Below are 15,000 nucleotides of genomic sequence, written 5' to 3'. Positions count from 1 at the left end.
ATAAATCGCCTTTGAAGCTTTATTTTTTAATTCCATATTTATACTAGCTAAAATAACAATACTTATCTAAATTAAAAATATAAAACTTAAAAAGGAATAAATATTGTTAGGAAGATTTAAAATAACCTTCAAAAATCAATAACTAAACACAAATTAGGCTACTAAACAGCAATTTGAAAAAAAATGCCTATTTTTCTAGCATCAAAGTTGTTTAAGGCATTAATTTTCCATCGTTGTTTAATTTTCTAGCGTGATTTTTAAAAACAGCCTTTTTCCCAGTTTTACCAGCAGAGTGGACACCCTGATATATATATACATATATATATATATATATATATATATATATATATATATATATATATATATATATATATATATATATATATATATATATTATATACAAATTTCAATTATGAAATTATTTTAGATTATAACAAACTTAAGATGTTGTAAGCAGATTTCTAATCAAGCTGATCATATTGTTTGGATATTAAGTTTAAAAATTAGTAATGATAAATTAGTAATGAGCATTAATAGTAATTAGGTAGTTTTTGGTTGATAAAATCAAATAAAATTTGTAAAAAACAAAATTTTGAAAAGAAAAACAACAAGTAAACCATTATACCAATCAAAAAAATCTGTACTTTATGAACTCTCTTGCTTAATTCTCTGTTCACACTTTAAAAAAACTTGATTAATGTAATCTAATAGAACCTAAAAAACTCAATCAGAACTAATAAGAAATATTTTAGAAAAAGTTAAAACATTTAAAAAAAAGTTAAAATCAAGTAAAAAAAAAAAATTTTAGGAGGAAAAAAATAATAGTAAAAGAAAAACATTTTCTTAACTCTAATTTAAATTAATTTGTTGAATTAAGTTAAACATGAAAATTAACAAAATTATTAAAAAAAAAAATTTTTTCTATTGGATTTGATTTCAAAGAAAAATTTATTTTTAAAGATAAAACTTATTTTCTAATTATTAAAGATTAATTAACTATTATTACTGTTCATTTTCACAAAGAACAAAATTTAATAACTAAACAATGAACTTAATTGAAGTTTATAGCATAAACTTCATTTAAGTTTATTGCAATGTGAAAAAGTGAAAAGTTCAGCATTAAACTATTCTTATTGTTTTGCCGATACAGAAAATACGAATGTTTAAAAGAATGTTTCAGAAAATGTAGTTTCCATTCATTTAGTCAGATCAGTCAGATCTGGTTATCCTGCTTACGTCAGATCAGGTTATCCTGCTACTGGTAACATGTAACCCAGTACAATCTGCTTCACGTCCTGCTGCCTTGTAGGATATGCCTGTTTAGGCAAAGGCTAGGAGATGCCTTTTTAGGTAAAGGCTAGAAGATGCCAACTCCGACTTAAAACACCCCCTGCCTTGGGGCTTTTGGTTGAGTAAAGGCTAGAGATAGTATCTCGATAAAAATACTCATCTTGGGCAGATATTAAATGCATCCGGCTACTATCTTGTAGAAGGCCTCCTAGGCAAAGACTTCAGAGGTAAACAGATTCTATCTGTTGACCAGCCTCGCACCCCTTCCTCATCTATTAGGCTGGCGCAGTTGTATTTTTAATACATTGTTTCCAGTTTTGGATGTTGAATACTGGATCTACTTGACTCAATGCATGGGTTTTGCTTGTGTCTCTGTTTTTATGACTAGGCAACTCATTCTATTATCTCCTAATGAAGGTACAGCTCTAAAACTCAGTTTTATGGTTCTGAGGCCGGCTGATAGTCAGGTTTCCCGAACTCTGTGGTAGCTCTCAGAGATGCGCATGGATGGTGTCCCTGTTTATACTTTTGGTGTGCATTGCGGAGGCCACATTTGGAGCCCTTTGTTACGGCTTAGGGTTTCTTAGTAGTAATGAGGCAATTGCTTGGGCTACTAAACAGTGTTCTGAGTACTATCTGTGCTTTGAGTCAAGTTCTTCAACAAATTTAAAAATGAATAAAGTACCAAAAACTATAAAACACAAAAAACCATCATCATTGCCAAGTTTTCTATTGACTCTTTTTGATGTTATTTCTGATCATATTGACCAAGCCCTCTCTCTTTATCCATCAGCTAATATAGTTGTTGTCGGTGACTTTAACGCTCACCACTCCGAATGGCTTGGCTTTAGTGTCAGTGATTCTGCAGGCATTAAAGCCCACAACTTTTGCCTTTCTCAATCCCTAACTCAAATAGTCAACTTTCCAACTTGCTTTCCAGACAACTTGAATCATTTACCTTCTCTACTCGACTTATGTCTTGTTTCATATCTTAGTCAGTGCTCAGTTTCTCCACATTCACCCTTAGGTGCTTCTGATCACAGTTTGATCTCTCTAAAACTAATATCTCATTCTTTTTTATCATCTGACCCCCTAATATCGAACCTCTTACAATTATAGTAAAGCTGACTGGGATTCTTTCCGTGATTTTCTTCGTGATGGCCCTTGGGTAGAAATCTTTTGTCTTCCTGTCAACAAATGTGCTTCTTACATAACTTCGTGGATTCAGGCTGGTATAGAATATTTTGTTCTCTCTCGACGATTCCAGGTCAAGCCTCACTCTCCTCCATGGTTTTCCTCACACTGTACTGCTGCGATTGCCAATCGAAACTGTTACATCCATATTTATCAGCAAATCAATTCTCCAGAAAACAGACGTCTGTTTATTACTGCTAGAAACCATGGTAAAAAGGTTTTGTCTAACGCCAAAACCCGCTATTCTCAGGTCATGAAATCTCGTATCTCATCTCAAAAATTAGGCTCTCATGACTTCTGGAGAATCTTTAATAATATCAATAATAAGCGCAAATCTTTAATTCCACCTTTCTTGTATGGTTCAGACTTTGTCACCTCACCTAAAGACAAAGCTGAATTGTTTGCTAAAAACTTTTCATCAATACCATCTCTTGATTCCACTAGTTGCGTTCTACCTGATATTGCCAACAAACAGGTTGATCCATTGCTTGACATTCATATCACTCCAGCTTCTGTATTTAAAGTGATTTCCTGCCTAGACTCTTCTACAGCTTGTGGCCCAGACAACATACCTGTTATTGTCTTGCAGAAGTGTTCTTTGGAGTTGTTGTCCATACTCTCAAACTATACTCTCATGCTATTCAACAACTATACTCTTATACTATTCAACAAGTGCTTATCAGAGTCTTGTTTTCCAGCCTGCTGGAAAGCGGCATCTGTTATCCCTATCTTCATAAATTCTGGAGAGCGATCTGATTCGTCTAACTACCGTCCCATAAGTCTTCTTCTTATCATAAGCCATCGCTTTTGACATTTCAAAAGCTTTTGATAAAGTTTGGCATGCTGGTCTTCTCCATAAGCTTTCTTCTTATGGTGTATCCGGCAACATCTTTAAGATCATTTAATCCTTCCTTTCCAATCGTAGTATAAAAGTTATCCTCGATGGACAGCACTCTTCTTCATATCCTGTAACTTCAGGGGTTCCTCAAGATTCCATCCTTGGCCCTATACTCTTAATTTACATTAACAATCTTCCAGATATTCTCACATCTAAGGTGGCATTGTTTGCTGATGATTCTACCATTTATTCTTGTTGTGATAAGAAACCAACACTCTCTGATTGCTTGGAGGGGACATTTGAGCTTGAAAAGGATCTCACTTCTGCTACAGCATGGGGCTCACAGTGGCTGGTGAATTTCAATACAGATAAAACTCAATTTTTTCAGCCAATCGTTATCGCAATAATTTAGATCTTCCTATATTTATGAATGGTGATGTACTCGATGAGTCATCTACTCTTCATCTTCTAGGATTAACTCTTACTTCCAACCTTTCTTGGAAACCATATATCAAATCAGTTGCAAAATTAGCACCTGCTAAGGTTGCATCTCTTTATCGAGCTCAACACTTTCTTACTTCGGATTCTATTCTTTATCTCTATAAATCTCAAATCCGGCCTTGTATGGAATACTGTTGCCATATCTGGGGCAGATACTCTAATGGTGCCCTTTCTCTTTTCGACAAGGTGCAAAAACACATTGTAAACATAGTTAGACCTGCTCTTGCAGCCAACCTCCAACCATTATCACATCGTCATAATGTTGCTTTTCTTTCTCTTTTCTACAAATACTATAATGGGCACTGCTCTAAAGAGCTAGCATCTCTTGTGCCATCTACTAAAATTCATTCTCGTGTTACTCGTCATTCAATTAAGTGTCATCCTTTTTCTGTGACTGTTCCTAAGTGCTCCAAAAACGCTTATTCGTCTAGTTTTTTTCCTCAAACATCAGCTCTTTGGAATTCGCTTTCTTCATCTCGCTTTCCTGATTCATATAATTTGCAATCCTTTAAGTCGTTCATCAATCGTTATCTTGCTCTACAATTTTAATCTTTTCTCTTTCAGTAACTTTCAACTTTAATTAGTGGCTGCTTGCAGCCTTGTTGGAAGCAAAGATGTTTAACAAAAAAATTAAAATAATAAAAAATTTTCTTGCTTTTCTATAATTTCTCTATTTTAAAACAATTTTTTTTTTAAATTTTACCAAAGAGTTTTAACACCATATTTTTATTTAAGCTATAAATAGTCACCTCATTTTGGTTTATTTAATGCACACGCTATATTGCATTCAATTACAAACAACATTTTTGACAAATATAAAGTTTATAATAGTTTATTTACTTAAAAAAAAACACACAAAAAACTTACCAATTACAATACAAGCGATCGGAATTGCCAAGAGAAATGCTAAGCAAAATGTACAACCAACTATACAAAATAATAACATTAATTAAAAAATCTGAATTACACGCATAAAAATTAAAATTGATGCTAACAAACTAATTCAACAGATTGCATGTAAAATATGAGAGCAGCAACATTCTACAGATTGCATGTAAAATATGACGGAACAGCAACATATTGGAATATCTTTTAGCTTTCCTAAAAGTGACAAACAAACAAAACAATACAAATTTTGCTTCATGTTTTGTTGTTACTTTTGTTAAGCGATAATAGAGCATCAATCATAGTAACACATGGTAACAATTATCATGGCAATAGTTGTAGAAAACTGAAGATGTAACCTTATAAAATAAGAAAGAAATTTAAGTTTAGCTGCCAGAGCAGATCAAAAAATGCATTTTTGCACCATGTCTAAAAATGATGGGGCATCATTAGAATTACTTGTCCAAATATGACATCAATACCCTATACAAGAACATATGAATGAATCAGAACAGATGAATGAACAGAAATGAGTCAGAAAATTTCTTAAAGACTCTAAAACCTTGTTATTAATAGTAAGGAGACTAAACAATAGGTAGATCTGTACTCCAAAGTTTTTAAAAACAAGAATGAAGATCAAAGACTGTTTAAACGTCTCTAGAGACTAACTACGAAAATTGCATTAGACAACATTATTTTGCACTAAACATTTCCAATGATAAAAAGATTGTTTTCAAGAAAATTCTAGTAAAAAAAAAAAGTAAAAGTTACAATTGAAAACAGCAGTAGCAAGAAGATCCTGCATTAAAGGAGAGCCTAATTTTGAATTAAAGGCTTTCATGTCTGAATCTTTTACATGAAATAAGTACACTTGTTACCAAAAAAAATCAACAAAAAAGATCATTGCAAAGAAATCACAAACAACCTTACAATAATTTTTAGAAGCACAATTTTTTTTTAAAAGTCAAAAACATCCATGGTTCGAAAATGATGTTTTCTCATTTAACCTAATAAAAATGCTATTTTCTCATATAACCAAAAAAATTTATATTTTCTCATTTAACCAAATAAAAATGATATTTTCTCATTTAACTGAACAAAAAATTTTTCACTGTGCTTAATCAAATTGTTATAATCTAAATAATAGTTATCTGTTTTACTTCAAACTTAGCTCCTTCTTCTTGTTATTGTTTTTTACAAATATTTTTTTTGCCAAGACTTTTTTGCATGTCATGCAACTTTAAATAGTGAATTTTTTTTTTGCATGTCATGCAACTTTAAATAAAAACACACAAATGTTTGAGAGAAAATAGAACTTCGAAGCAAATAGTAGATTTTATTTGAATACGTTATTCCGCAATAAAAAAATAAACAACAGTTAAAAGTTATTCAAGAAAATCTCTGCAAGAACAAAAAATACAATCATTTTTATGGTAGTTGTTTAAAAAAATACTTATCCAAGGTTTATTACTGTAAGAATAAATCACAAATGAATAGCATATAAAACTTATACAAAAACAATTTTTTTTTGTAAACAAATCAGTAAAGTGGTGATAAAAAAAGCATATAAAAAACAGATAGAGAACTCTAATTTGATTTTATGACAAATAGTATATGTATAAAAAAGAGATTAGTAAGTATATGTAAAGACAAAACATTAGACTATTAGAGCCAGAGAAACATTGGATTGGAGAAGATTAGACCAAAGAATATATTATGACAAAAATAACAATTTTTCATTTCTTTATGAATGGTTTAAATCACTCACAGAGAAACATTGCATCATCTTTTTCTTATCCAAAAAACCCTAAGAAAAATAACATAAAGAATAAAAACGCAAAGCAGGACATTTAAAAAAATATCAAAACACATCAAAGGACCAAAAAGGAGGCCACTACAGTCAAGGAAACTAATCATTAGTTTTATTTTTAACTCTCTCCCAACCATGAACAAACCTTGTTAAACATGGCTGTTGCATGAAGATATAGGTTGAGCTCTATATTTCTAGAGACATAAGGGTCGATTTAAACTTTGAATCTCTTGATTATAAGCCAAGTGTACTACCACTAGTCTACTACTGGACAGGTTGGCAGGTTGTTCTAGATTACATCTTACCAGTAGCAGTCTGATTCTGACCCAAAAGTAAATTACAAATATATAGTCAAGATCAACCTGATGTATTCAATTTTTTTTATTAATGTAACATTGCGTAACATTGCATTTAATTCCTAGATCCTTCTTTTTTTTGATAAACTTTGACAAAATGCAAAAAAGGCTAAACCACCTGTACCACTTAAATATGCAAATGATATCACAATTTTGTTTCAAAGACAGCAGTTTAGGGAGTATTTAAAACAAACTAACCAAATATCTGAAAAATATATCAAACTGGTTACAAAGTAATGAATTGATAATAAATTTCTAAAAATATAAAACCAAGACAATTCTTTTTGAAACCGAGAAGAAGCTACAAATGAACAAATCAGACTTTAAAATTTGCATTAAAAATACTCCAATAAACACAGCTGTTTCATACACCATGGTATAATACTAAATTAGAACCTAAACAATAATCTTCTACTCAAATGTTTTTACAGAAAGATTACAATTGCTACAACAATTGCAACATAATTGAACAGTTCATGCATCTATGTTTGTTTACCATTCAATAATTGAAATTGTCAATTAAATATCAAACTGATTTAACTTAAAAAGGCAAACAAATTAAATTAGGAAAATTAAAAAAAAATAATTTATCATTGTCTAATATAGTAAACATGTAAAAAAAAAGATTGCTCTGCTTAAAAACAACTCTCTTCCTCTTGTACCTATAGGTGCATTGTTAAAAATAAAAAATAAAAAGTAGAGAACATACATTCAGTGTGTCATGATGTATCACAGTGAAACATAAACTGATAATGATAATGTCTTTGTTTCACTATAATAGGTTGATAATATGCAGTGTCTGAAAAGGAGGGGAAAAAATGATAAATAATCTATGCAATCACAAGATTTTATCATAACCATGATAAAATTTGAAATTTTATTTTTAAACTTTGCACCTTCTCCTCAAGAAACTGATCTTAAAAAATTTTATGCATGAACAGCAAACAAAAATATAAAGAATGAACCTGCATTTTAAGGTTTCCTAATGGCACATTTAGTGAAAATCTTTCAGATATTTCTAATTTGTTGAACACTTTTTTTCAATTTGTATTTACTCATGACAACGATAACCCCTTACTGTTTATTTCTTACAAAAATCCTGTTACTTAGGTTTGTTACTTAGGTTTGTTACTTAGGTTTACTGCAAGAATAATATCAAAAAAATAAGCAGTTCAAAAAAAACTATTTTTCAAAAACATTGGATAACCAAACAGTCTTTGGAAACTTTGTAGTTTATCTGTATGTATTGAGTCCCTGCACTGAAAGTTTAAGCATCACTATTAATTTTTTATATATAATTTTTTAAACATAATTTTAATTTTCAATAATCAAAATAAACTTGATCTTTCTAGCTATGATCTTATGAACTTGATCTTTCAAACTATGATCTTATGAAACTGATCTTTCAAACTATGATCTTATGAACTTGATCTTTCTAACTATGATCTTATGAACTTGATCTTTCCAGCTATGATCTTATGAACTTGATCTTTCTAACTATGATCTTATGAACTTGATCTTTCTAGCTATAGACCTGTTTCACATTTGTCAGTTATATTTATATTTTTAGAAAGAATCATAAAAAATAATCTGTGATAATAGTTGTAATGATCTATAGGAGGATATAAATGTTATTGCTAAGTGGTGCTATAACAGGAGTATGCAACTAAATATAAAAAAATGCAAAACTATGCATGTCAATAAAAAAAAAAAAAACTTAATGAAATCTATTTAAAAATATATAAATCTTTTTAAAAGAATACAAAAAATGTAGATAATAAGACTAATTCCAGGATATTCAAGTTAACTAATGAGGCAAAATTAAAAAGAATTAATTTAATGACCTTATTTTGGAAAAGTGAAAAAAGTGATTTAACATTTTTAAAAGTGTTAAGAATTTTTATCAACTTGATATAATACAGCTGTATTATATCAAGTTGATAAAAATTAGAAGAAAATGAAAATTAAGATCTCCACAAAATTCCTGCTGTAGCGCAGGAATTTTGTGGAGATCTTAATTTTCATTTTCTTTTAAAAATCAAAATAAAAGGGGTAACAAAACTATATATTTTAATTTTTTATCTGATAGTTAGTTATCTGGTCTTTGTTCTTAAGTGCCATTTCAATACATTTTGACATGCTTTCAGAGAGTTTCTAAAAGTATTGCAGAGACACGTCCTGAATCTAAACTCTTTTTATTCCTGTCATCAGTTCTGGAATCGAATTACAGCATGCTCAACAAATCTTTGTTTTCATTTCCTTTCAAATATTTTTTATTGGATTGAGATCTCAACTGTTGCTGAGTTACTTCAACACAGTAACTCCTTTGCTCAAAAACCAAGCCGCCCACCCCACTTTTTTTCTAAAGGACCTTATATATATATACATATATATATATATATATATATATATATATATATATATATATATATATATATATATATATATAGATCTATAGTTTGTTGGCTTTGGGAAGAGCGGAAGGAAAAAAGTGATTCTTACGCCAACATATACGTCACTTTTAATTACTTTTAACTTTCGTCCAACATTTCCGTGTTGGACGAAAGTAAAAACCATTAATTTAATTACAAATTAATCGTTTTTTAAAAAAACCACAAAAACGCAAATTTAATTGACCAGCATGTTTTTAAAAACATTCTGAATGTTTTTAAAACATTTTAAATGTTTTTAACAATATAAACAATGTTTTTATTTTAATTTTTTTTAATAAAATGTTTTTATTTTAATTTTTTTTAATAAAATGTTTTTATTTTTATTTTTTTTACTGTAAATTATGCGCGGAGTGTTGCTACATCGACTATCTTATAGCCTGACTCGCAAGGGAGTGCTGCTACATCGACTGACAAATAGCCTGACTCGCAAGGGAGTGCTGCTACATCGACTGACAAATAGCCTGACCCGCAATGGAGTGCTGCTACATCGACTGAGGGTTTGGTTGGGGCAGGCAGTCTATCATTTAAAAAAAAAAAAAATTCCGGTCTTGCATTTTAATTTTTACTTTTTGTCAACAAAATATGGAAAAAACTTTCGGACAACATCTAAGGGTTCTATATATATATATATATATATATATATATATATATATATATATATATATATATATATATATATATATATATATATATATATATATATATACTTCATCATATAAAATTAAAATTACATTTATTATTGTGATTTTTATTATTGCATGTTTTTAACTTTGATTGTTAAGTTTGATTACAGAGAGAAGAACAACTTAAATTAAAACTTTCTAATGTCATAAATAAAATAAAAAACAATTAAAAAAAAAAAATGATTTTACCAGTTGATAAGAATATCATAATTGTTTTTTTAAGAAAATCTAATATGCCAGATGATTGTTGGCGAGCTTGACGTATTTCTCCAAAAATGCTTTCATAAGAAGGAGGAGGATCTAGAATAAAGATGTGTTCCAAAAACAAATAAACTAAAAAAGTATAATTAATATCATCCAAAACTTTAGTTCTCAATATGATTAAAGTGGAACAAAAAAGTCATGAGAGGATTTTAACAAATTAGAAAACCAAAAACAAACTTTTCAAAATAAAAGTTTTTACTAACAGAGAAAAGTCTAATTATTCTGAAAATCATTTTGAACTCAGACAGTTAGGTATAAATTAGATTCAAAAGTATTGGTGACATTGTTATGTAACTTTTTCTTGGTTTAAGACATCTTGTAATTATGTAGTCACCACACATTTTATCATGATTAAATGTGTGGTGAAAATATAAGTAACATGCAGTACATCTTTGAGTACTTATAAAAACACATGTTTTTATAAGTACACAACGATGATTTGCTTTCATTTTTACATGATAAAATTTTACAACATTTTTAATCTCACAAACAATTGATGAAACCATTGCTATCAATCTTTTAAGATAAATGTTTAGAAAAAAATCTGTCTTGATTCAAACTAGTAAAACTTCTATTAATAAAATAGCTATATATGAAATAACAAAGCTGAAATAAAAGAACCCATTAAAAATGCAATAAAAAGTCAAAACTAATTCATAGTTAAAACCATATTTGAGGCTGAGCTTAATCTTAGGTTCTAACCATTGTGATTGTTTTTTTCAAAAATGTTATACCAGTATGAACATTCAAATACTTGAAATACTTGGAGATCATAATACTGGTAATTTATCTTGAATCACAAAAAAAGAAATTACAGGAAACTAAAATCATAATAAAATACTATCCAGAGTGATGTTAAACAAGAACCTTTACATGGACTTGCTTTAGAATATCTCTTATATAGTAGGACAATATTATCACTTCCAACAAGGCTGCAAGCAGCCACTTAGGAGTTAATAGAAAGCTAAAAAGAGAGTTCAAGTGCAAGAAAATGGTTGACAGACGATTAATCAAACTGAAAGTTGTATAAGTCAGTAAAACTAGATGAATTAAAGTTTTTCGAACACAAATGCCAGTTACAATAATGTGAGCTGAATGACAAGTTATGCATTTACTCCATTTTAAAGGGAAGATTGTCAAAAAATCATTAATACAGATAAGGAACAACACAGGACCATTGATGAATTTTTGTGATACTTCACAAGTAACTAAGAAAAAAGGAGTGTCATCCATCAAGAACGACTTTAATATTGTGGTTAAAAAGGAATGATTTAATAATTTTAAATTCCCGGATACACCATATGAAGGAAGCTTACAGAGAAGATCAGCTTACCAAACTTAATCAAAAGCCTTTAACATATCAAGAGCAATATTTAACATATCAAGAGCTTGTTGCCTCACTGACAACATTTAATGTAAAACAGAATCTTTCTGATGTAACAGTTAACAAGCCAACAGTAAATTGATTAGATCAAAATCCATATTGGTTGTCAGAGAGTTATTACACAGATAAGATATTAAAAGTTTGTTAATTAAAAATTCAAAGATTTTGATAATAGTAGTAAGAGGATTGAGCGAGAGCTAGAAGGGTCGGAGCAATTTCTAAAGATTTTTAAAATTTGAGCAACAGATGCCATTTTTAAATAAACAGAAAAAAGCTGCTTGTTTGAAATAAAAAGTTAAGTGCTTGTTAAATAGTTGATAGAGAGTTCAGAAGTACACTTTTTGTAAGGTTACAGGAATGTTGTTCAGATCACAAACTGTAGAGGAATTTAAGCAAAAACTTTATCAATAAAAGCAGAACTTGGATGTCTAAAGATGGATTAAACTGTCTGCTTTAAGATAGTGACAAGAAGTGTAATGAATGGGTGAATCTGATGAATGAATGGGTGAAACTGATATAGAAGTACAAGTTTCAGTGACATTACAGTCTAAACCATCTAATGGAAAAAAAAGAAATTAAGCACAAGCTAGAGTCAGAGACACAAATCAAGAAGTGAAGGTAAGTGAAGGGTACGGCTGTCTAAAATAACACAAAGTTAACTATCTGAGTAAGCAATTGAGAAAGACAAATTTTGAGCTTTTCAACCAGTAAGGTCAATGGTACTACAGCTAAGTCATTCACTCTGATAAACATTAAATTCACAAATAACAACAGCTTTAGCTGAGAGATAATGAGAAATAGCTTGATCAATTTGATCAGTAATAATATCATAAAGAGTAGTCTTGGGAAGAAAGAGAATGAAAAGAAACAAAAACAAGAAATTATTGAGTAAAGAGGTGCTAAACAAAAGTAGATAAAAAAGTCAAAGTATTTAAACTTAATTTTGCAACAAGTAGTGTTTAAGTTTGCCTAAGCCAAGTGTGTGACTGTTCTACTATTACATATTTGGCTTGGCTTGGACTTGACTAGTATTTACCAATAATAGTCATCAACACTGAGATCCAAAGTTGAAACAACCAAATTCAAACTAGTCTAACAAAGAGCAAGTATCTCTAGTAATTTTAAAACTAAATGGATACATAAGTAACTGCAATTAAAGTACATAAGTAGCTGATTTTAAAATCAGAAAAATTAGACATTAAAATAAAAATTTAAAACTTTTAAAATATAATTGTAAACAATGTCATAAATTTATAAGTTAATTTTACCCTCAACAGTATTGTAATTTGGAGGTTCTAAGTTTCCATAATCTGGAGGAGGTGTAGCGTCTGTTAAACACTAAAAATGAAAATATTCATCTATTTCAATATAGCAGCAGCACAAAATATATGTGCTATCCTGGCTAGAATAGCTAGAACTAATGTGTTATTTGTCAAACAAAAATGCCATTTAATTGTATAGAAAACATCTTAAACAAGAGATTTCAAAAATATTGATTACCCTTATAATAAAATCAAAACAAAAAATTGGTTAAAAAATTTTACTTTACTCATATAATTCAAAGTAGGGGAAGACGGGGAATATTTGACCATGATGAACATTCAACCTTTTCAAATATATCCCAGCATGATTAAAATTACCACTTAAATTTTTTATGCATGTTTTGTCTGTTAACAAGCTATCACAGGAAATAAGTACCGATCTATCTTTTTAGCATTAGTACTTATATAAAAGAAAATCTGATTATTGATATTAAAGGTAATTTTTTTTATGTTTTAAATAATCTGCAAAGAATCTCTTTTTCAATTTTAATCTCCTAAACTTTTGTGTTGTTTATTATTTAATGATATCTTGAGTTAAAAACCTTTGCGTTTAGTTTACTTCAAAAATTAATTTTGGCTTTTAACAGCGTTTGTTTATATATAACACATGTGGGGTACATTCAAACTACTTAGCTGGGGAACATTTCTCTTATCTTTTAAATGCATCGCAAATATGTAACAAAAACAGATAGAAATAAAAGAAATGAAAATGTGGTAAAGGAACCAATTATTAGTATTTTCAATAAGTCGCTGTCTGAATGATAAGACAAATAGATTTATGCCCAGATATGTCACAAAAAGAACCCTAATGGGAGAACCAAGTTAAAGTCTAGGGGTAATAGGTACACCATTACAGAATAATTTACCACCCTTATCTACCAATGAAACACATTCCTCCTGCAACTACTAGAATAACTCTAACAATAAAAAACTTATTCCAGCACATGTTCAGAACTTGCCTAAAGCTCCTCAAAGACAAAACAAATAAAATGGAAACCAGGGAAGTCAACAATATATACTGACACTCCTGAAAAGGAAAAGATTGAGAAACTTCATTTGGAAAAAATTTAAAAAAAGAGTAAAAGTTATTAACCTGAAAAAAAAATGCTTTTAAAGTCTGCAACTCCAACAAAGACGGAAAGAACGGCGTCATTATTCTTATTTCGATATAATTTTGCAAATCTTGTTGTAAAATAGTTATTACTATTTGTTTTATTAATATATATTTTGTGGAAACTTTTTATTTGTACAATAAAACATTTAAAATAAAGAAAGCTTATAGATTTATTATCTTATTAATAATGATATGGTTAAAAGTACCCCTTTAAGTGGTTGAAACTACCCCAGCGCTGGGGTACATTCAACCACTTTGAGGCTTACTTTTAAAACAATGGTAAATTTAACAAAAATCAATATTTTATCTATACATTATCTTTTTTATAATACATTATCTTTGTAATTTATTTGTTTAAGACCATTACTTGTAATGCTAAAAAAAATTAATTGTTTCTGGCAAAAAATCATTTGTAAATGAATAAAAACCAGCGTGGTCAAATGTTCCCCATCTTCCCCTATATATGCTTTCTATGCTTCATGCTTCCTGTTCATGTTATATCAACAGGAAGTATAAAGCATAAAAACCATAACAACAAGTAATAAACATAATAACAAAGCATATTTTACTTCATATTAAAGTTAAAAATAAAAAATAAAAATAAAATTAAAAAAAAAATTTAATGCTATTTTTGAAGTCTTTGTTTTGTTTTTTAAACTAGAATGTTTTTGAAATGTTAATAAACTATTTTCAAAATTTTTCTTAAAATTAAAAACAAATGTATTATTAAATAGAATGAATAAAAATTAGCTAATTAAGGATTTAAAGTAAAAAATTAAGTTATTTAAAGTTGATCGTTTATTTTTTTTTTTACAAGTTAAAAACATTTGTATTTTTTTCTTCATCTAAAATACAAATATTTTTGTTTGCATTTGAATTTAAAAAAAAAAACAGACTACAAATATT

General features: G+C 29.0%; 1 protein-coding gene across 2 annotated transcripts in view; it reads right to left on the bottom strand.

Annotated features, from left to right (window-relative positions):
• LOC100209930 (transmembrane protein 272) overlaps nt 1-15,000 on the bottom strand; it is a 41,145-nt gene that overhangs the window by 4,030 nt on the left and 22,115 nt on the right. For both annotated transcript variants that reach the window (XM_065812549.1, XM_065812550.1), the window contains 3 exons: nt 12,927-12,996; nt 10,200-10,310; nt 4,691-4,750 (listed from right to left, as the gene is read on the bottom strand). In XM_065812549.1, coding sequence (XP_065668621.1) covers nt 4,691-4,750; nt 10,200-10,310; nt 12,927-12,996 — 241 coding nt within the window. The remainder of the gene's footprint in view (nt 1-4,690; nt 4,751-10,199; nt 10,311-12,926; nt 12,997-15,000) is intronic.

Source organism: Hydra vulgaris, chromosome 12 (genome assembly GCF_038396675.1).
Source record: "Hydra vulgaris chromosome 12, alternate assembly HydraT2T_AEP".
Taxonomy (NCBI): domain Eukaryota; kingdom Metazoa; phylum Cnidaria; class Hydrozoa; order Anthoathecata; family Hydridae; genus Hydra; species Hydra vulgaris.
This window is presented reverse-complemented; position numbering and strand designations above follow the sequence as displayed.